The sequence below is a fragment of the Berghia stephanieae genome, chromosome 11, assembly GCF_034508935.2.
Source record: "Berghia stephanieae isolate SIO BIC M18660-M18661 chromosome 11, UCSD_Bste_1.3, whole genome shotgun sequence".
Classification (NCBI taxonomy): Eukaryota; Metazoa; Mollusca; class Gastropoda; order Nudibranchia; family Aeolidiidae; genus Berghia; species Berghia stephanieae.
Genome location: NC_088370.1, coordinates 16262257 through 16284783, shown reverse-complemented (window position 1 = coordinate 16284783; position 22527 = coordinate 16262257). Strand labels below are relative to the sequence as shown.

Below are 22527 nucleotides of genomic sequence, written 5' to 3'. Positions count from 1 at the left end.
AAGACGCCAAATGGCAACCTGGCTGGTCATGACATCACATTTGATCAAATAATGGGAGGCTATTTATAGAATTCCAGGTTACTGTCATGTTTAATTAATATTGATTGAAAACCTTGCTCGTCTGGGAATGTTTAAGAATCTAAGCACAGATTTCCTACACTGGAAAGATTCAAAACAGAATTTGTGAAAGTAGCCAAGCGTATTCAGCACATCTGTTTGCACAGCAGCCAACAGTCCTCATAAAATCGGGATTATCCCAATTTGACAATCTGAGAAAGAAATTAAAGAGAGAAAAAATCGGACTGTTTATGTCCCTTTCATGTCCCAGGATTATGCTTTTGTTAACCAGCACATTGAATCAGTGAACAGAAAAAGGCTTTAATAAATCTAGATTATATTTTATATGCGTGTCCAAACATATCCCAATATGGCAATCTGCTTTTGTTGACCAGCAAATTCAAACAGTGAACAGAAAAAGGCTTTAATAAATCTATATTATAATTTATATTACTTTCCAAACATACTGCTGTTTGTAGTAGTAGTAGTAGTAGTAGTAGTAGTGGTGGCGTATGGCTGAACCTCCAAATTCATTTCGTCAACCCAGCTTCAAAAGTCTTCGTCCGCCTAAAGAACTGTTTCATAGCCACCTTCAAGTTTAGTTACTGGACAGTGGAGGACGATATGATTGCTGGTCTCTGGAGCTGCCTTATAAATCCGGCGTGGCATCGCTGTTCCCAAATTTCCATCTGCACATATTTGATGGCAGTTCTGCCATGTCTTGTTAAGAGGCGATTTGAGGAAACCCAGTTTTTCCTGGTGTTGTGGAATGCAGGCTGTTTGGTGTCAGGGACAATATTGTTTGTAAGGGTGTCCTGTTTTGAAAAGTTGGCCGCTATGCGTTTGTACTATGCGTTTGTAATATTATCTTTTTTCTTTTATCTCTTTTTTTTTTCTTCCCTTTTTCCAGAATTGTAGCGGTGTTGCTAGGCAGTCCAGGCTTCCAGATCCACTATCAACTCTGTTTTTGTCTGTGGGGGTTGTCCTTTGATTCCAAGATTGCCAGCATACTCAATAGGTAAGTCAGTAAAAAGTAAGAAACAAATATAAATATTACAGCTTTAAAAACAAAATATCAAACAATTCGGGCTCATAACCCTTCCCCAGCCAACAAATACACGTTCAGGGCCCAAAACCCTTCCCCAGCCAACAACTACACGTTCAGGGCCCAAAACCCTTCCCCAGCCAACAAATACACGTTCAGGGCCCAAAACCCTTCCCCAGCCAACAAATACACGTTCAGGGCCCAAAACCCTTCCCCAGCCAACAACTACAATTGTTGACTGGGGAAGGGTTTTGAGCCCAAAACTTTCCGTGTTATTTATTTTGAAGCAGTTATATTCATTTTTGTTTATCACTTTTTACAGTCCACCGTTTCTAGTAGCTTAGTATCACTAGGTCAGTCAGTATGTGAATGAATAAATAAACATTGCATTGTCATTTTCACCTTTTTAACTGCTTTGCTATCATTGGTAGACAAACTGCCCACAACGATCCTAAGCCTGCATATTCGTGAAACACGGCTTAGATATGGGGAGATTTTTGGGGGTTTTTTTTTCAAATGTACTTAGAATTTATTTTTTTTATTTTTCCAGATTAATATTGTTTTCAATTCGTTTTTAAAGCAACTTTGATAGCTTTTGAGCAGCTTAACCAATTTTTTTTTTCCCTTTATCTTCTGATTTTGACATATTTCTCATTTGTTGATGATTGAGTAAAAAGAGCGAATTGGAAAAGGTACAAGACGAAACAGTTTATACTTTGACCTCACTCTGAAGCATATTTAGTTATATTTAAGTAGGGGACCACTAATAACACTATTGCTGTCTAGTATTCTTCAATAACCCCCCCCCCCCCCCCCTGCTCCCCTCATCCCCCTACCTTATTCTTGAGTTATATATATAGTTTTGGTATCATTACGTCATCTCATTCTATCTCTCTCTCTCTCTTTCTCTCTCTCTCTCTCTCTCTCTCTCTCTCTCTCTGCACACACACACACACACACACATTTACAAATTTTCACCTATATTATTATGACAATCTAATATAAATATATATGTATTTTGTGTTTACGTTAGAAATGCCAAAGGCCGAAACGTCGTTTATTTTGTGTTTTTCATTCATGAGTCAGATTTACTCCCTTTATCTTAATCTCAAGTTTAGTTTCATGCATGTTTGTTTGTTTAATTTGTCAACCCCTATTTTTTCTATAATTCCAGGTATAAAGTGATTCCTACCATGGCTGACATCTTGAGTGAGACCATCAAGGAGAAAGTGTGTCGTGTTATTTTGGGTACAATGAGGGTAAGTAACTCTTATGATCAATTGCTGCTGTTTCAAGTCAAGAGTGATGTGTTAAAAATGAAATCATGATTTTGTTTTGGTTTATTTTCTAGCTCACATATTTCATTCAACAACACATATTTATCTTATGTCGAAGACAGGGGATACATCTGCATGTAGCACAGCGTTTATCTTCTTGAGAAATGTTTTTCCTCTCAGACAATATAAGCATCCATCATGTTAACTGATGATTTAAAACAAATGAAATGTTATTATTCAATTCCAAATGGATTTGATAAGAAAAGAGATGTCCTCTCCCAAAATGTCGCTGTTAAAAGCTTTGTTATTTTTCTTAAATTGATTGATTTGGTGAAAAGTGACAAAATCTTGGAAGTGGAAACCTTTAGATTTGTAGGAATTTTCACATTTTATTTTATAACTTTGAAATATTGTTTGGAATCCAGACATATGAAACAATGTCATATATCATTTTTGTTGGGGGTGGTGGGGGGGGGGGGGGGGGGGGCACCAACAGCTATAAAAGGAGCTATATATAAAGATTTAAATTCATATATTGTTTTCCAGAATTTGCTAGAGAATGTTGATGATGAGAAGATCCGCCACGAACATGCCTTGGCCATGGTACAGTGTAAGGTCCTTAAACAGCTGGAGTTGATTGAGGGAAAGAGATATGAAGACGATGACATTGATGAAGACAATAAATTCCTATCTGAGAAACTGCATGAATCTGTAAGACACTTGAGGTAAGACTTTTGGAAAATAAAAAATTTTAAAAAAATAAAAAATTGAGCTTTTATATAGCACAATATCCACTAAACGTGCTTAAAGTGCTTTACAAGGGGTCCCTGGTCAACAGCAACATTTAACATGTAGGACAGGACATAATGCCTGTTAGGCGATATTACAAATTTTCAGACAAAGACAACGCTGTTAACGGCCAGGTACTCATTTTGCACTTGAGTACAGTGAGAGAATGTGAGTAAAGAGCTTTTTCCAAGGACTCAACTATGTGCCGAGCGCGGGGCTTGAACCCAGGACTTTCCAATCCGAAAGCGAGTGTCATACCACTAGAGCACATAGCCGCACAAAATAAGATGTGGAAGAAAGTCATATCCAGTTCAACCTGTCATAATGGAGCCCTCTATAAGACGGAATATTGTCTAAGGCTGAAAGCCTCCAATCTCCTCAATTATGTAAATTCCTCTATTTTGACACTCTGAATATTTGAACCAGTCAAATGCAAAATCGAATACTAAAATTTTATCTCCCGTTGGATAAATTTTCCCTGTGTTAAATGGAAAAATATTCTTTTCAGCTCCTCATTATTGATTAATATTGTAAACGCTATAAAGCAATTCTCTGGGTATAACATTTTCTACTTCCTAACATTGGATCCATAATAGGTTTCAGTAGTCTGATGTTACGCCGCCTAGCAACGGCGGCCATCTTGGTTCTAAACAAAGAAAATCATTACTTTTTATTCTTCATGCTGGCTAGAACTTTTCATTCCCTTTTCATATGCCTTTTGATCTGAATGTGTAAAAGTCAAAACATGATCAAATTTATGTGTTTTTTATCCTCTGGAAACGTTTTTATGCTCGCCAGAGAAATATTTCATACGGGCGTCCGCCATTGTTCCGATAGTTTAGAGCCAGTGTTACTAAGTTACCATGCGTCATTTGGAAGGAAGTGACGTTACGACTATTGAATCCTATTGTTACACATCACATATTAGGACACTTGTTGATGGTAAATGGACAGTTGGACATGAGAAAATGTCTCGCTGGGACGGGGGCATTTGTATACTCAAATCAAACGCATAATATCATGATCTTCTGTACCAGATACAAGGCTTCTTATATCAAAGTCGGTCGGTCTCAACTAGACTTCACACCAAGTTACCACTTCAGCTCTGAAATGGTGGTCATTTTTTGACTTGTGCGATAGGAACTGAAAATTCTTTTTAAAGGTCACAATTCGCAATTCAGTACAAATTCATATAAGCTATGAAATGAGGGTAGGGATTATGGTTGTTGTCTTGTCATGAAGTCACAATTGGGAAAAGGGCTTTTTTTTTTTAACATTAATTTGTCCCGTCCTAAATGTTAAGTGTTGCTGTTGGCCAGGGACCCCTCGTAAAGCGCTTTGAGCACGTTAAGTGGATATTGCGCTATGTAAAAGCTCAAAAAATGTTTTTCAATATTTTTTTTAATTCAACTCTCAACTTAGTCAATGTATGTCCAACCTATTGACAAGAATATCTTTGAATCTCCTCAGCTCTTTGGATGAGTACATCAGTGAGATCAAGTCTGGCCGTTTGGAGTGGAGCCCTGTGCACAAATCCGATCGCTTTTGGCACGAGAACGCCATTCATCTCAACGACAACAACTATGAGCTACTCAAGTATGTAAACCAAATGAAAATGATTTTGTTTAGGACAGTTTGTTTATTTTATGAGATAAAGAGCGAGATATTTAAAACGTAACGTAACATATTAACATACTTGGTTTGATTTTTGTTGGGTTTTTTTTTGGGGGGGTGGGGGGGGGGGGGCAGTGGGTTGTAATCAAACCATGGGTGCAAGAGTGCCAGCTACAGCCGGCCTGCCGGCCGATTGGATTACCGAAAAAAACGTCGCCGACTTTTTGCGATTTGGATTTGATTGATTTTTTTTTTTTTTAAATTGTGCAACTTGTAACAAGAAACTTAACAAATTACTGCACCTTTGGATGAAACATACAACAATTGTGGACTACTATTATAAAGACTAGATGAATCTTGCAGGTTTTTTCAGATTTTATGTCTGGTCATAAGTCGACTTGCAGGCTTTTTGAGATCCAGTTGCTTGCACCCATGTCAAACATCGTTGTTTTTAAAATCTTTGTGTTTTTGGGTTTTTTTTTTTTTTACCCATTTCTTTTCAAGAAATTTTTTTTCCCTTTTAACCCTGAACTACCAAGCCAAGGGAGATAACTCATGAAAACCCGACCTTATTTCAATAGATTATTGACTGTGTCAGTATCATTGATGAAACCCCATTTAAAATGATATTTTCAAATAAAGAAATGAATTCCCATTATGACATGCATGTTTGGGATTTGTAAACAGATTATTATTATTATTATTATTATTATTATTATTATCATCATCATCATCATCATCATCATCATCATCATCATCATCATCATCATCATCATCATCATCATCATCATCATCATCATCATTATTATTATTATTATTATTATTACAACATTGGAAGAAAAAAATATTTAAGTCAAAACATTTTATTACTTTTCTGTATTTTCCTTTAAAGTATCATAAATATTTGTGAAATTACCACCTGAATCAACATTATCGGCTTTAATTTCATCTAAAGCTCTTTGGAAGACTAAAGAATTAAACAAATCAAAATCAAATGCCATCTTTCAACATTCAGGTAGATTTGAGTGAAAAAGATTGTCTCACTTAAAAAACCATAGTTCAGCTTGCAATCGTAGATTTTAGAAATGGTAAACAGCTACTTTCACTCCTCCTCTACGTCTGGGATACTTGTTAAAAATCCACCAAAGGTGTTCTCCTTCCTTAAATGAGCTTCAAAACACTGAACCTGTCTGTTCTATAACTTTAATGGCCGTATCAGGTCGCTTTCAGAAGCACAATGTTGGATTTTAGCGGATGCAATCAGATGCATTGAGAAGCAATAGGTTAATTATACACAAATGTACACCAGTCGTTTGTAATAACCCTGACAGTATCTGTCACTACTAAAAAGCCAGATTCTTGTTGACACCTGAGTCGGGTGAAATGATATGTGTGTAAACTACACAACACTAGAGTCAGAAAGTTGTGATTATTGTCACTTACCCCTCTCAACATCACTCGACGAGACACCATGACTCAGAGCCACTTACCCCAATCAAGTATCTCTCTAATAAGACTAGAGTTAGAAGCGACTTTTTTTTTGGGGGGGGGGGGGGGTCGTGGATAGCTCATACGATAGAGTCACGATCTCCCCGGCCAGGCGGAGTCGTCGCACCAGTAAGGTCGCGGGTTCGAGCCCCCATCGCTGCCGCAAAATTTTTATTCTCTGTTGTCTTCTGGCACTTTCATACTCACTTCATTTCTTGTTACTATGGTGTGGTGGTAAATTGTCCTGCAAGCCTCGACTTTGTTTATTAAGCCACTGTTAGATAAAATTTCAAAAAGGGCTTTTTTTTTTTTTTTTTTTTTTTTTTTTAACATTAATTTGGCCCTGCTCTTTAACAATTTTTGTGGTAATTTGATATTAACAGTATATTTATCTTTGTCCAAATGAAAAATTTTTAAAAACCCCAAAATTGTTTTGTCCAGAATTTTGGTACGTCTACTGGAGACCAGCAAAGACCCACTCATTCTATCTGTGGCTGCCCATGACATTGGGGAGTATGCCAGATACTATCCTAGGGGAAAGTCGTAAGTGTTCTTTCATCATAAAATTGAGCTTTAATCGAGCTTTTTTATATAGCGCAATATCCACTAAATGTGCTCAAAGTAAGCGCTTTACAAGGGGTCCCTGACCAACAGCAACACGTAACATGTAGAACGAGACATGACAGCTGTCGGGCGATATTACAATTTTTTTCCGGACAGAGACAACGCTGTTAATGGCCAGGTATTCATTTTACGCCTGAGTACGGTGAGAGAATGCGAGTAAAGAGTCTTTTCCAAGGACTCAACTATGCACCGTGCGAGGCTCGAACTCAGGACCCTCCGACTGAAAGCGAGTGTCATACCAGTAGACCACATAGCCGCACAAATCATGATTACTATAGTGCTGTCTTTATTGTTGCCTTGTTTAGCTAAGGGTACAAGCAGCCCTATTACAGTAATACTTCTGTTATTGTTATTTCACTGTACGTAGCGTGCGTTTGGCTAAGAAACTCACAACAGTGCCATCCGGAAGTATAACGGACCAACACACAAAACTATGTGTAACCTTAAACGTTTATAGTCTGGCTAATACAGTTTAGTGAGAATTACTCACAAACAAGAGTGGCAAAAAAGCAATAACAAAGGCCTGAGTGACGTTATCTTCATTCTATCTATTAAAGTAAAAACTTCATATTCTTTAATGTATTTTTGATTTTGGGATGTTTTGTGTTTTTTGTAGATTTAATAAATTTTCTATTATAATATGTTTTGTTTTATTGGAGTGTTATTCAACACCCAAAACTCAGGTGTATATTGTCAACAAGATTATTACACACCCGAGTCGCACATGCGCATGTTCAGAATTAGCTACCGGTTACCCTCAACAACTTCTGTCATGTGAATTTATCAGCACGGTGGTAGGGCTAAAATGGTTTTTTGAAGTCAGGTAGGAACTAATCAAAATGCTTAGGGGTGAAACTATGCAAACAATCAGCAATTTGAATTTAAATCCTTCGTCTGCATAAGAAAACAAAGACATTGTCTAAACAAATAAACTGAATGCAGTATGCGCTTCTTGTTGGATGGAGTCTGAATGAAACGAAATCCTGGTGTGCTGAGAGGAAGTTATGATACTTATTTGTGAGCTCATTGTTTGTAATGGAAACATTTTCAATCCAAAGCAAAATATTTCTCCTTACAACAATGATTTTTAAAAATCCCATAATTATGTAAGGTCATCAGACCTGCTAACAAGACATGTACTTAGGGGAATGTTTGGGGTAGGTCAGTGTGCAGAGAGATGAAAAATCTCATGAAATGAAGATTATATTATATTATTTCTATGCACATAATGTGTAGATGTGCAAGCGTGATGGATTGGTATATATTTTTATGGGAGAGAGAGATAGAAGGAGGTAGTGGGGGGGGGGGGGGGGAGGAGGAGGACTGTAGGTTTATGTGTGAGTGTTTGATGGAGAGAGTGAGGTGTTCAAGTACTTTTGACGGTTTGTGGGAGACAAACTGAGAGTGATAGAAATTGCGAGTTTGTGTTTTTGAATAGACAAAAAGAATAGAAAACAACAACAACAACAAAATTTTTTAAACCTCAACAAACTAGAATAAAGACTCAACTTTTCAGAGTGTCGAATTTCCTGGTGAGAACAGACACCCAAGTTTCATGTATCTTATTATCTGGTGACAATATACACAATATAGATAGTATGCGCTTGGCTAAGAAGTTCATCACTTTGCCATCCGGAAGTATAACGGACCAACGCACAAACTATTTGTAACCATGAACTTTTATAGTCTGGATAATACCGTTTAGTGAGTATTACTCATAAACGCGGATGGTAAAAAACAAGAACAAAGACCAGAGTGATGTCAACTTCATTCTATCTATACAGTGTCGAGTTATCTGGTGACAAAATACACCCGAGTTTTGGATATCGAATTATGCTCCCTTGTTTTAGTAGCCTTTATATATTTTTTTTTTTGGTTTTCATTACACTTGATGAAATAAAGGGGTTTTTTTAAATTGATTTATTATAGAAATTTGTATTTATGTTACCAGATTCTTTATGTCAGTAGTAGTAGGAGAATAAATGTTTAACCAATGAGACATTGTTATTATTATTATTATTATTATTATTATTATTTTAAAGTCAAGTTTATTATTTAAAGTAAAGTTTTTGTTATGTTTTTTTCTCCTTCATCAGATCCATAGAACAGTTGGGGGCCAAGCAGGCATTGCTTCATTATCTCAATCACGAGGATCCCAATGTCAAATACGAAGCCCTGTTAGCTGTGCAGAAAATGATGGTTCACAACTGGTAAGATCCAGACCCTCCTTGCTCTTCTTTTTTTTTTTTTTTCTTTTTTTTTTTTTTTGTTCTTTCTATGTGGTCTAGTGGTATGACACTCACTTTCAGATCGGAAGGTCCTGGGTTCAAGCCTCACTTGGCTCATAGTTGAGTCCTTGGAAAAGACTCTTTACTCACATTCTCTCACGGCACTCAGGTGTAAAATGAGTACCTGGCCGTTTACAGCATTGTCTCTGTCCGAAAAAAAATTGTAACATCGCCTAACAGGCATCATGTACCGTCCTAAATGTTAAATGTTGCTGTTGGCCAGGGACCCCTTGTAAAGCGCTTTGAGCACATTTAGTGGATGTTGCGCTATATAAAAGCTCAATTTTTTAAGCTCAATTTTTGATATTATAAATTCTTCAAGATCAATGAGTGAGAGATTTCTGGAAACATTTAGTGGTGTAGTAATCAAACATTTACCACCAGTATTATTACATCATGAAATTTTTTCAATCTTTGATTGCTAAGAGTTTACAAAAAGAAAAAAAAAAAAAAAAAATACAAGCAAACAATATGAACTAAATCCCCTTTTTCTTTCATATTCTTGGGTGCTTTAATTGTAATTCTTTTTACTATCACATTTTCTTCCTTTTACTGATGCTGATTTGACCCAAATGTGTTGCAAGGGTTGTAATACCCTTAAAACCAAACATACAAATGGTATAATGTGTCTAACTTGCGGCTATGTGGTTTTTTGGTATGACACTCGCTTTCGGATCAGAAGGTCCTGGGTTTGAGCGTAGCCATCATAAACTTATAATAGCCTGACACTGACCAAAAAATGATGTCAAAATGCCAGTCTTTTGCCATAAAAGAAAACGACATCTCACTAGACGCTACACAAACCTAAAAAATGACGTCAAACTGCCAGTCCTAGAGGGTTCTAGTGTCAGGCTTTATGTTAACGATGGCTACGGTTTGAGCCTCACTCTGCGCATAGTTGAGAGGTGGAAAATGAGTACCTGGGGGGGGTGGGGGGGAATTGTATTATCGCTTAACAGGCTAGTTACTTGTTGCTGTTGGTCAGGGACCCCCCCCCCCGCGCGTGCGCGCTTTGGGCACGTTTAGTGGATATTGCGCTCTAATATAAAAGCTCAAGGTTGTTGAAGTTCCTTACCCATGGGCTTAGCATCAGAACCAGAGTTTTCTACACACTCTAGCTTCCTCCAGCCATTTATCACACTTAACATTGCTTGATGTCAGTGACCAGACAAGATGCAGTACCGCACGGTGGGGTGGAATGTTATAATTAAATAAGACATTGCTCCAACACCCCGAGAACTCGTTTGAGCTCTGGTGTCTTCGTGTCATGTTTTCTCCTTGGAACAAAAAACTTGACCCTTATTGCTCAATTTTTAATACAGTTTAGTGAGAATTACTCATTAACGCGGTTGGCAAAAAGCAATAACAAAGACCTGAGTGACGTCAACTTCATACTATCTACAAACCCTAATTAAAAAATTTTCATAAGAAATTAATATAGAAAATTTTTCTACGTTTATTTATTCATAACAAGAGGTGTCAATAATAACCTATCGCTGCCGTCTAGAATTTTTTAAATGACGCCTCTCTATCCAATTTCCTTCCTTTTTACTGGTGCTGATATGACCTAAATGTGTTGCAAGCACCGTAAAACCCTTAAAAGTAAACAGCAACACACACCTTTTTATCTATCATGTTTTAACAATAATGCCAATGTAATGTAATATATTTCCTTTTCTTGTTTACACCCAAAGAAGGCCAAAGGCCGAAACGTCGTTTACTTTGTTGTGTATCTTTTATAAGAGTCATTTTTACTCCCTTAATTTTACTATGACCTACTTTGACTTATGACAGAGCATAGGGCCTCAACAGCACTCTTCCATCTTCTTCTGTCCTTGGCACAGACCTTTGTTTCACTCCAGGTAAGATTGGAGATGCACAAATCTTGGTGAAGGCTTCTTCTCCAAGTCTGTTTTGGACAACCCCGTTTCCTCTTGCCCTGTGGGTTCCATTCGAGAGCCTGCTTGGTCATATTACAGGGCTTTTTCCGCAGGGTACGGCCAACCAACCCATCGCCACTTTCTGCGTCTGACCTGGATATCCATTTGCTCTTGTTTTTTTCTTAATTTTACTATACATATTATTTATTTATAATATGTCTTTCTTCATTCAATCTCGCAGGGAATACATCGGCAAGAAAGAAAAGCCAGACAGACTGATGAAGGGAATGCATGGGATTGATGGGAGTTCTTGAAAATCGACAGACAAAGGATCTCAGTAATCATCAGCAATTGATTGAAGAAGGAAAAGTAGGAGGGGGGGGCAAGGAATGAGGGGATGAATTTTAGTTTGGAAAGGATGTCGTTCGGTAGTAATAAAAAAAATTGTATTTTTATTTTTCAGTGTTCGTAGCATATGTCTTTGTAGAAAAGTAGGTCAACCTGCCGCTCACCTTCACCGGCACCGTATTTTAGTAATGGTTATCAAATAATATATGTAGATGTTCATAGAACAAGGAATGAGAGGATGAGTTTTGGTGTGGAAAGGATGTAGTTTGGTAGTGATAAAAATACAAACACGAAGGTGAGTGATTGCCATTATTGGCTATTTACGAAAAATAACAAATGAATGGTGTGGACTTATCGGGTATATTACCCCTCACCAGCATTATAAGAGAATGGTGACTAATGAAATGGAAGGGGGGGGGGGGGCGAGGAATAAGAGGATGAGTATTGGTTTGGTAGTGATAAAAATACAAACACGAAGGTGGGTGTTTGCCTTCATTGGCTATTTAGTACTATTTACTAAAAATAACAAATGAATGGTTTGGACGTTTCGGATATTTTACCCGTCACCAGCATTATAAAAAGAATGATGGCTAATGAAATGGGATGTTGATGTGTATTTGATGATGAAAGTGTTTGTCAGGATTGAGAGAAAGAGAGAGAGAGAGAGAGAGAGAGAGCAAGGTTGCCGATTTTCAGCATATTTACTGAATTCAATATGTTTAAATTCCGTAGTATATTTTCCAATCCTGATGAACGGAGAGAAAAAAGTAAGTACTAAATGTCTCTTTACTGGAGTTCAACGCTCAGATAGGGGTCGGTGGATGTGCTCGTGTAAATGTTCAGTAAAATGTTTGCCTCCTGAATTGGCAACCCTGATAGAGAGAGAAAGAGAAGAAATGGGATCTCCTGTTACATTTCATGTTTCTGACTCACAGCCACAGATCTCTCTTCCTCTTTTATCATTAGTTGTTGACATAATATCCATCCATCCATCCATCCCTTTTCATATTATATCTAATATTCATCAACTTCCCTTTCCTTGTAGGGTTCCTCTCATTGCATATGTAGTTGAATGAATTTTTGTTTTCTCTTGATGGACTTTGTGTTCCCAGACCAGATACATTAGTAGATTGCCCTACGTTCATAGATTAGTTTGTCCACATTTTTATTTTTTTTAAAAGGGCGGAATCTGCAGTGTCCCGCGGAATATGTCTTTGTAGAAAAGTAGCTCAATCTGCCACTCACCTTCACTGGCACCGTATTTTAGTAATGGTTATCAGTTAATATGTAAGTGTTCATAGAACAGGTTATTTGTGTATATTTCTTGGACACGGTATATTGTTTATGTGCAAGCATCGAAAGTTGTTTTGACTCCTGCCCTAGAAAATTAATTACCCTTAAGTAGGCATATTTTGGATAATAATTTATAAATGCGTAGAGTTTTAAATCAACTGGCAATAAAAAACAATGTTTTGTAATGAATTTCTTGGGATTCAAAGAAAAATCTTCCAGCTCATTTTTTTTTTTGCACAATGATAAAAAGGACTCGTATCAGAAATGTGTTTGTAATTTGTAGTTTGACAAGTGTTGTCATTCTGAAGCAAAGAGAAAGGCAGCCCAGGGTTGATGTCCAGCAATGCTCAAATGAGTGTCGAGACAATTCAGCAGCTTTGTGGTCAAACTACTTCTCCTTGAGATTTAAAAATTATCGGTTGGTTTCACTCGTACTTAAGACACAGGAATTTATTTCTTGTCACAACTCAAGACTTGGTCCAAAAAAATCCTTTTTGTCAAAGGATGCTAAAATGGAGATTAAGCGATTTTTAAAGAATTTAAATGGTTTTTGAAAGAGTGATCCCATTCTGACTCAAAGATAATAAAAATTTCGACCTCACCCGTGATTGATTCCGTTCATTTATTTGTGAAGCAAGTGCTGAAAAAGCTGCGCTATTGCGACCCTTGCACAAACAACCAGGACGTGTTTATATCTCTAACAGCATAGATATTTTCCATATCCCATTCTGAGGCAAAGATAAACAATAATTTTGAACACCTCTGCAACAATATTCCATATTTTGAAAGTTGTTTTATGTTTATTGTCTTATTTTTTAAATATTTATTTTACTGTAGGAACGTTTTATAGAGTCGAACATTATCATATTATATGTAATTTGATCACGGATGACAATAAAAAGAACAGATAATGGAAAAGAAAATGTCAAGCATGCGAATAGAATTATCTTTTGTTACCTACTGTTGAGGTGTCTGTTTATCTCCAGTCATGCGTGGATCGATTATTACAGTAAGACTGGCGAATTTCCATCATAGGTTTTGAATATAGACGAACAAAAGAGAAGAGAAGAAAAAAAATGCACAAATTTATGCACACTGAACTTGCAAGCTTTTATGTAACTTAAAAGATTAAATGTGCACAATATCAAATAAATATGCATAATGAACCTCAATGTCAAATGGATATTATATCAGAATGGTCCAGATGCTGGAAGTTAAACTTTAATCCTGGGTGGGGTTCCTGACCGCCCATAGTGGGCAGGGAGGTACTTACTGTGTCTTCTATCCCCCTATATCTGGGCGGGGTTCCTGACCGCCCATAGTGGGCAGGGAGGTACTTACTGTGTCTTCTATCCCCCTATATCTGGGCGGGGTTCCTGACCGTCCATAGTGGGCAGGGAGGTACTTACTGTGTCTTCTATCCCCCTATATCTGGGTGGGGTTCCTGATCGTCCATAGTGGGCAGGGAGGTACTTACTGTGTCTTCTATCCCCCTATATCTGGGCGGGGTTCCTGATCATCCATAGTGGGCAGGGAGGTACTTACTGAGTCTTCTATCCCCCTATATCTGGGCGGGGTTCCTGGCCTCCCATAGTGGGCAGGGAGGTACTTACTGTGTTTTCTATCCCCCTATATCTGGGCGGGGTTCCTGACCGCCCATAGTGGGCAGGGAGGTACTTACTGTGTCTTCTATCCCCCTATATCTGGGCGGGGTTCCTGACCGCCCATAGTGGGCAGGGAGGTACTTACTGTGTCTTCTATCCCCCTATATCTGTTTTCCAACTAGCTTTCTGTCTTTGTCTTGGAATGAGATTTCTTGGTTTTATCCTGGCCCTGACCGGATACCCTTGCTGAGGGGAAAACAGTCAAATTTATAGTTTGTTTTGGGAGATGATATTTTTTTTCTTGTAAGTCATCTCTCTGTTATGTAATGTATTATGTTTTGCTTGCATATTATATATGATTTGTAAACATTTGAGTGTATTTCTCTTAGTGGGGACCTGTACTTGTGACTGGATGAGACTTTTAGGTGATCTCAAACTAAGTACTTTGATAGTGTGCGCTTGGAATCTGTATCTGTTCCCTACTTGATCCAATTCCCCTTTGTCTTACCTTTTTGTTGGGTGCTTTAATTGTAATTCTAGAACTTATTACTATCCCATTTTCTTCCTTTTTACTGGCGCTGATATGACCTTAACGTGTGTTGCAAGCGCTGTATAACTCTTAAAAACAAACAACAACAAAAACTTCAATGTCTCCTATATAAAACCTGGGGGCCAATTTCTTACCATTGCGTTATGAGAATGAGTACAATTTCTTATCATTGCGTTATGAGAATGAGTACAATTTCTTACCATTGCAGTGGGTGAATGAGTACAATTTCTTATCATTGCATTGGGAGAATGTATACAATTTCTTATCATTGCGTTATGAGAATGAGTACAATTTCTTATCATTGCGTTATGAGAATGAGTACAATTTCTTATCATTGCGGTGGGAGAATGAGTACAATTCCTTAAATTTTCAAATAAATTATTTCTATCTCTTTCCATTGTAATTCTTGGTTCATTTTTCCGGGTCGGTTCGATTCACTATATAATGCAGTTAGCTTTGAGATGCTGTGGGTCACATTTTCATTCAAAACGATTTACATTTACGAGATAATTTCATCATTTATATTTATAGCTACATCATTCCAACTTACTTTATTTACTTCATAATGGATGATTTTCCCTCTGTTTTTGTTCGTTTGTTTTTAATTGATGTAAACTGCCATTGCTATGAATGTAGAATTTAAATAGCTATTCAATCAGACTATTCAGTTTATAATCTATCGCTTTTATTTAATGTCATGTGTAATGCTTGTGTGTAGAATTACGATTGATATAAGGTAATATTATGCATCATATAATGTGTAAACTGATACCTTTTGTCCTGTGTTATATTTGGATCCTGCTAGTCAGTTTGATATCATCAAAAATTGTCATTCCCTATTCATTTGATGTAATATGAATATCTCTTTATTATGGTATTATAATATTATATTCACTGCAGTGTATTGTATTATAATTTTCATATTATTATAACGATCATTGGTGATAAACAGATGGGTATTTATTGGAATGTGTAATTTATTCTCTAATTTCTTCGTATTCATATTTATATATTCATACATTTTTCACCGTGTGACTGCTGCGTTCCAAAGAAGATTGTCATCATTGCATTGTTAGTTAGTTAGTTAATCAGTCAATCATCATAGTCATTATTATTATCATCACTATTATTTTCATTGTCGCCATCGTCATCAACATAATCATCATTATCATCAATCCTCACTTCTTTATTTTTTTTTTTTGTGTGTGTGTGTGTGTATGTATGTGTGTTTATGTGCCCAGTTAATTGACAATAATTTAACCAATTGAAACATGCAGGCGTTGTTGCGTAATGGTATTGAAACCCTGAACGAGTGCCAATGCATCTCAAAACAAAACGTTATTGATGACAATATTATAGTGTTTGGATGAAGTCGGTTTGAGGAGTGGAATTTTTAAAATATCAATGTTGATAATACATCAACACATACAATAAATTATGTTGACAGTCAGTTTGTTGTGAACTTGACTTATAGGGGCGCGGGAAGTGAGAGAATTAGTTGAGGTGGGGGGGAGGGGTGGGATTATTTTTTTTGTTTTTGTTGTTGTTATTATTATTATTATTATTATTATTATTATTATCATCATCATCATCATCATCATCATCATCATCATCATCATCATCATCATCATCATCATCATCATCATTATAAGTGTGTTTGCATATTATTTAGATAGGTGTGTAGGAATTACTACATCGCTGAGGAAAATTAAATTCTTTGGCTGGTTTATCTTCACGCCGCTATCTTTTTTTTTTTTTTAATTGCTGCACAATGGTCAATCATATTATCATCATCATCACCATTATCACTATTATAATCTTTGTCATCATTTTTATCTTTTAGAGTAACATACATAGGAACAGTAAATGAATTAAGTGTCCATTTGATTTTGATGATAATAATAAATATTGACGTGTAAACAGAGACTCATATCAGTCTTGTGTTTATTTTATTGTTTTGTTTTTCGTTTTTTTTTTTGTGTTTTTTGTTTTTGTTTTTTTTTGGTTCAAGTACATACTCTGTTGCACTGCCTGGGTGGGGTTCATGACCTCCCACTGGGTGGGGTTCCTGGCCTCCCATAGTGGGCAGGGGGGTACATACTGTGTCTTCTATCTCCCTATGTCTGTTTTCCAACATGTTTTCTGTCTTTGTCTTGGAATGAGATTACTTGGTTTTGTCCTGGCCCTGGCTGGGAGGGAAACAGTCAAATGTATAGTTAGTTTTGGGAGATGATATTTTTTCCTTGTAAATCATCTCTCTGTTATGCACTGTATTATGTTTTGTTTATGTATTATATGATTTGTAAACATTTGAGTGTGTTCCTCTTCGCGGGAATCTGTGCTTGTGTCTGGATGAGACATTTATAAGTGATCTCAAACTAAGTACACTGATAGCGTGCTCTTGGAATCTACATCTGTTGCCCTTTTTTAACCAATTTCCCTTTGTCTTGCTTATTATTGGGTGCTTTAAGTGTTATTCTAGAACTTTTTACTTTCCCATTTTCTTCCTATTTACTGGCGCTGATATGACCTTAATACTGTGTTGCAAGCGCCGTAAAACCCTTAAAAAACAAAAAGCAACAATGCACTGCTGCTGACCATTTTAGAGACCTGGTGACGAGGGATATCTGATGAGGCTAAATGAGGCCTCTTTTTTTTTTTCTCCAGATCTAACAGCTGGGTGGGGTTCTTGACCTCCCATAGTGGGCATGGAGGTACTTACAGTGTCTTCTATCCCCTTATATATGTTTTAAAACATGCTTTCTGTCTTTGTCTTGGAATGAAATTACTTGGTTTTGTCCTGGCCCTGGCTGGGAGGGAAACAGTCAACTGCATAGTTATTGTTTTGATAGATGATATCTTTTTCCTTGTAAATCATCTCTCTGTTATGTATGTATTATTATATTTGTTATTTTGAATGTATAATGTAAGCATTTGAGTGTATTCCTCTTTGTTGGATTTTGTGCTTATGTCAGTATGAGACTTATAGGTGATCTCAAACTAAGTGCATTGGTGGTATGCTCTTGGAATATACATCCCTATTTGTTGCCAGTACCCCTTTGTCTTACTTTCTCTTTGGTGCTTTAATTGTAATTCTAGAACTGTTTACTATCACATTTTCTTCCTTTTTACTGGCGCTGATATAACCTAAATGTGCTGCAAGCGCCGTAAAAACCTTAAAAACAAAACAAAACATCTTTTTTTTTCTCCAGATCTAACATACCCAGCTACCCACCAATCACTGCTGGGGGGGGGGGGGGGGGGGGTCAGAAAAAAAATCTCGTCTGCACCCGGGATTAATCTCGGTCCCTTTGCGTGTGAAGCGAAGCGAATGCCTCCCGAACTTGAAATAAATTATGTAACAATAATGATGAAATGGGGCAGAAGCCTCAATTTAATTTCCCAGTTAAACTGTCCTACACTGGGAAAACAAACAAGTTTTTTTTTGTAATGGCCAGAAACCTCGTCCTTCAAATAATATTATTATCGATCGATGGAAACAAATGACCCTCAAAATCTTTCAAACCTGGGACTAAGGCAGAAGTCGCAAAGTCCACAGGTTTGAGAATTTTTGCCAAGATGGGGGTCATTTAAATCGATCGATATTTGAATTTGAAGGACGAGTTTTTCTGGCCAAATTTTTAAATACGGAGGCCCAATATCCACTAAAAGTGCTCAAAGCGCTTTACAATGGGTCCCTGGCCAACAGCAACACTTAACATGTAGAAAGAGACATGACGCCTGTTAGGCGATAATATTACTTTTTTCAGACAAAGACTTAGCTGTTAACGGCCAGGTACACCTGAGTACGGTGAGAGAATGTGAGTAAAGAGCCTTTTCCAAAGACTCAATTATGCGCCGAGCGCGAGGCTCGAACCCAGGACCTTCCGATCCGATAGCGAGTGTCATACCACTAGACCACATAGCCTTATATATTTTTTTTCCTTGTCAACGCGGAGGACCAAGATCGGCGCGTACTTACTTATTTGCAGGTACAATTATTTATGGGCTCATTGTTGTAATTGAAATACTCTCAAGACGTACTTAGACTCAATTAAGGCCTCTCGCCTTCCTAATCATCCAATCTTGACGCCTCGGTTGCCTCTCTAAGGGTCTGTGTTAATTCCTTCCACAATTGTATACTCCTCAAACCAACTGAAAAAAAAAATATTGTCCATTACAACGATGTTAAATCAAGCCCATAAATGCATTCGGTTATCAGACCTGAAAATATGCGCACATTGAACTAGGTGAAAGAGTAAATCCATTTGGTGAGAGTTGAGGGACTTAAATCAGATCGGTGTAGATTCTCTCTCTCTCTCTCTCTCTCTCTCTCTCTCTCTCTCTCTCTCTCTCTCTATATATATATATATATATATATATATATATATATATATATATATATATATATATATATATCTATCTCTCTATCTATCTATCTATCTATCTATCTATCTATCTATCTATCTATCCCCTTCTGCGTCTCTATCTCCCTCTTTCTCTCTCACATTCTCTCCGTCAGTCTTTCTCTCTTTCCTTCCCCGTTCACCCCCCCCCCCCCCCCCCCCCCCCCCCCCGTCTTTTTCTGTACCCCCTCCCCCTCCCTCGTCGTCGCTCTCTCTCTCTCTCTCTCTCTCTCTCTCTCTCTCTCTCTCTCTCTCTCTGTCTGTCTATCTATCTATCTATTTATCTATCTCTCTTTCTTTCTTTCTAACCTTCTATCTATTTATTTGTACGTCCCCTGTAACAAACACAAACCCACAGGAGCAAACAATCTTGTGTTTGAACGTGTCCTATACAACTGGATTTGCCACTTTCACACTGCACAAAGAATGAAAATTAAATAAAAATGCTATAATTCGTCTGGAGACGACTCGGGGTCTCCAGTATCCCTGGTTTGTTTGCTGATAAAAGAAAAGAATGGGAATGGCAAGAGCCAATGTTTGCTGACTTGCAGGTTTGATAGCCACATTGTAATGGGCTCATTGTTAGAATGAGCATACTCTAAAACCCACGCAAAATATTGTATAGATAGTTCGAAGATGACGTCACTCAGGTCTTTGTTATTGTTTTTTTTTTTTTTTTTGCCATCCGTGTTTATGAGTAATGCTCACTGAACTGTATAGATAGTATGCGCTTGGCTAAGAAGCTCATAACATTGCCATCCGGAAGTATAACGGACCAACACACAAAACTGTGTGTATCCATGAAAGTTTATAGTCAGGTTAATACAGTTCAGTGAGCATTACTCATAAACGCGGATGGCAAAAAACATCAACAAAGACCTGAGTGACGTCAATTCGAACTATCTATTAACGAGACTATAAAAGTTCATGGTTACACACAGTTTTGTGTGTTGGTCCGTTATACTTCCGGATGGCAATGTTATGAGCTTCTTAGCCAAGCGCATACTACCTATAGATAGTTCGAAGTTGACGTCACTCGGGTCTTTGTTATTGTTTTTTTCTGCCATCCGTGTTTATGAGTAATGCTCACTGAACTGTATTAACGAGACTATAAACGTTCATGGATACACAGTTTTGTGTGTTGGTCCGTTATACTTCCGGATGGCAATGTTATGAGCTTCTTAGCCAAGCACATACTACCTATAGATAGTTCGAAGTTGACGTCACTCGGGTCTTTGTTATTGTTTTTTGCAATCCGCGTTTATGAGTAATTCTCACTGAACTGTATTAACGAGACTATAAACGTTCATGGTTACACACAGTTTTGTGTGTTGGTCCGTTATACTTCCGAATGGCAATGTTATGAGCTTCTTGGCCAATTGCATACTATCTATAGATAGTATGCAGATGACGTCACTCAGGCCTTTATTATTGTTTTTGCCATCCGCGTTTGTGAGTAATTCTCACTGAACTGTATTAACGAGACTATAAACGTTCATGGTTACACACAGTTTTGTGTGTTGGTCCGTTATACTTCCGGGTGGCAATGTTATGACCTTCTTAGCCAAGCGCATACTATCTATAGATAGTTCGAAGTTGACGTCATTCGGGTCTTTGTTATTGTTTTTTTTTGCCATCCGTGTTTATGAGTAATGCTCACTGAACTGTATTAACGAGACTATAAACGTTCATGGATACACAGTTTTGTGTGTTGGTCCGTTATACTTCCGGATGGCAATGTTATGAGCTTCTTCGCCAAGTGCATACTATCTATAGATAGTTCGAAGTTGACGTCACTCGGGTCTTTGTTATTGTTTTTTGCCATCCGCGTTAATGAGTAATTCTCACTAAACTGTATTAACGAGACTGTAAACGTTCATGGTTACACAGAGTTTTGTGTGTTGGTCCGTATACTTCCGGATGGCAATGTTTTGAGCTTCTTAGCCAAGTGCATACTATCTATATTACATACAGTACAGTCTCAGAGCTGAGAATCTTCCGCCTAAATGAAATGGTGGTTTATCTACGCCCATCATTTTATCAATTCCGCCTTTTTCAAAATACAATTTTTTTAAAATGTGGTGTCAGAAATTAATTGCTGCAAGACACATTTTGGATTGCATCTAAGTAAATTTTAATTTTATAGCTCATGGATGGGTCATGGTCATGATCAATGCGCTGAAAAATGTCCTCCTTTTTTTTTTTTTGTGACCAGTCATTCTAGCCCCTGAAATGGGCTTCAACTAACTGTCGTGACGTAACTTCCCTCTTAATGACGCATAGTAACTTAGTAACTGGTTGTAAACTATCGAGAAAATGGCGGACGCCCTTATGACATTCTTCTCCGACGAGCATAAAAGTGTATCCTGAGGAGAAAAAACAGTATAAATCTGATCATGTTTTGACTTTTATACATTTTGATCACATGACATGTGAAAAAGTTCTAGCCAGCAAGAAGAATAAAAAGTACCGCTTTTCTATGTTTAGAACCAAGCTGCTCGTTGCTAGGCGGACGTGACATCAGACTATTGAATCCTATTACAACACAAACCCATAACTGCGTTCGGTTATTAGACCAGCAAATAATATGTACGCGTCTGGAAGAGCTCATAGCGAGATGCACCGTGGCCTTCGTAAAGTTATGGCCTGATACTGACCAAAAAATGACGTCAAAATGCCAGTCTTTTGCCACAAAAGAAGACAAATCGTGAGTTGTATTCAATAGTTCGACCAATGAAATAACTTGTTTCCATGAGCTCTACTAACGACAACTCACTAAGCGGTGCAAAAACCAAATAATGACGTCAAACTGCCAGTCCTTTTGGATTTCAGTGTCAGGCTATAACAACAACGATGGCTACGGATGCACACACTCCGCTACGAGCCGCTAAACAAACCTAAAAATGACGTTAAAATATAAGTCTTTGTGGGTCCTTTGTGTTTCAGGCTACAAGTTCACGACAGATGTGATCTGACACAAGGGGTAGCCATCGTAAACTTATAGATAGTAGTATGCGCTTGTCTAAGAAGTTCGCAACATTGCCATCCGAAAGTATAACTGGCCAACACACACAACTGTGTGTAACCATGAACGTTTATAGTCTGGATAATACAGTTTGGTGAGAACTATTCATAAACGCGGATGGCAAAAAACAATAACAAAGATGACGCCACTCTGGTCTTTGTTATTGTTTTTTTGCCATCCGCGGTTATGAGTAATGCTCACTGAACTGTATTAAACTGACTATAAACGTTCATGGATAC

The 22527-nt window shown here is 37.5% G+C and overlaps 1 protein-coding gene across 1 annotated transcript in view; it reads left to right on the top strand.

Moving 5' to 3' along the window:
* The window catches only part of LOC144956971 (V-type proton ATPase subunit H-like), a 35097-nt gene extending 18314 nt beyond the window's left edge, over nucleotides 1–16783 (top strand). The window contains exons 8-14 of the mRNA XM_078887839.1: nucleotides 968–1075; nucleotides 2277–2361; nucleotides 2926–3104; nucleotides 4639–4764; nucleotides 6712–6813; nucleotides 8991–9104; nucleotides 11304–16783. Of these exons, the coding sequence (XP_078743965.1) occupies nucleotides 968–1075; nucleotides 2277–2361; nucleotides 2926–3104; nucleotides 4639–4764; nucleotides 6712–6813; nucleotides 8991–9104; nucleotides 11304–11376 (787 nt within the window). The 3' untranslated portion in view covers nucleotides 11377–16783. The remainder of the gene's footprint in view (nucleotides 1–967; nucleotides 1076–2276; nucleotides 2362–2925; nucleotides 3105–4638; nucleotides 4765–6711; nucleotides 6814–8990; nucleotides 9105–11303) is intronic.
* Nucleotides 16784–22527: the final 5744 nt, after the last annotated feature.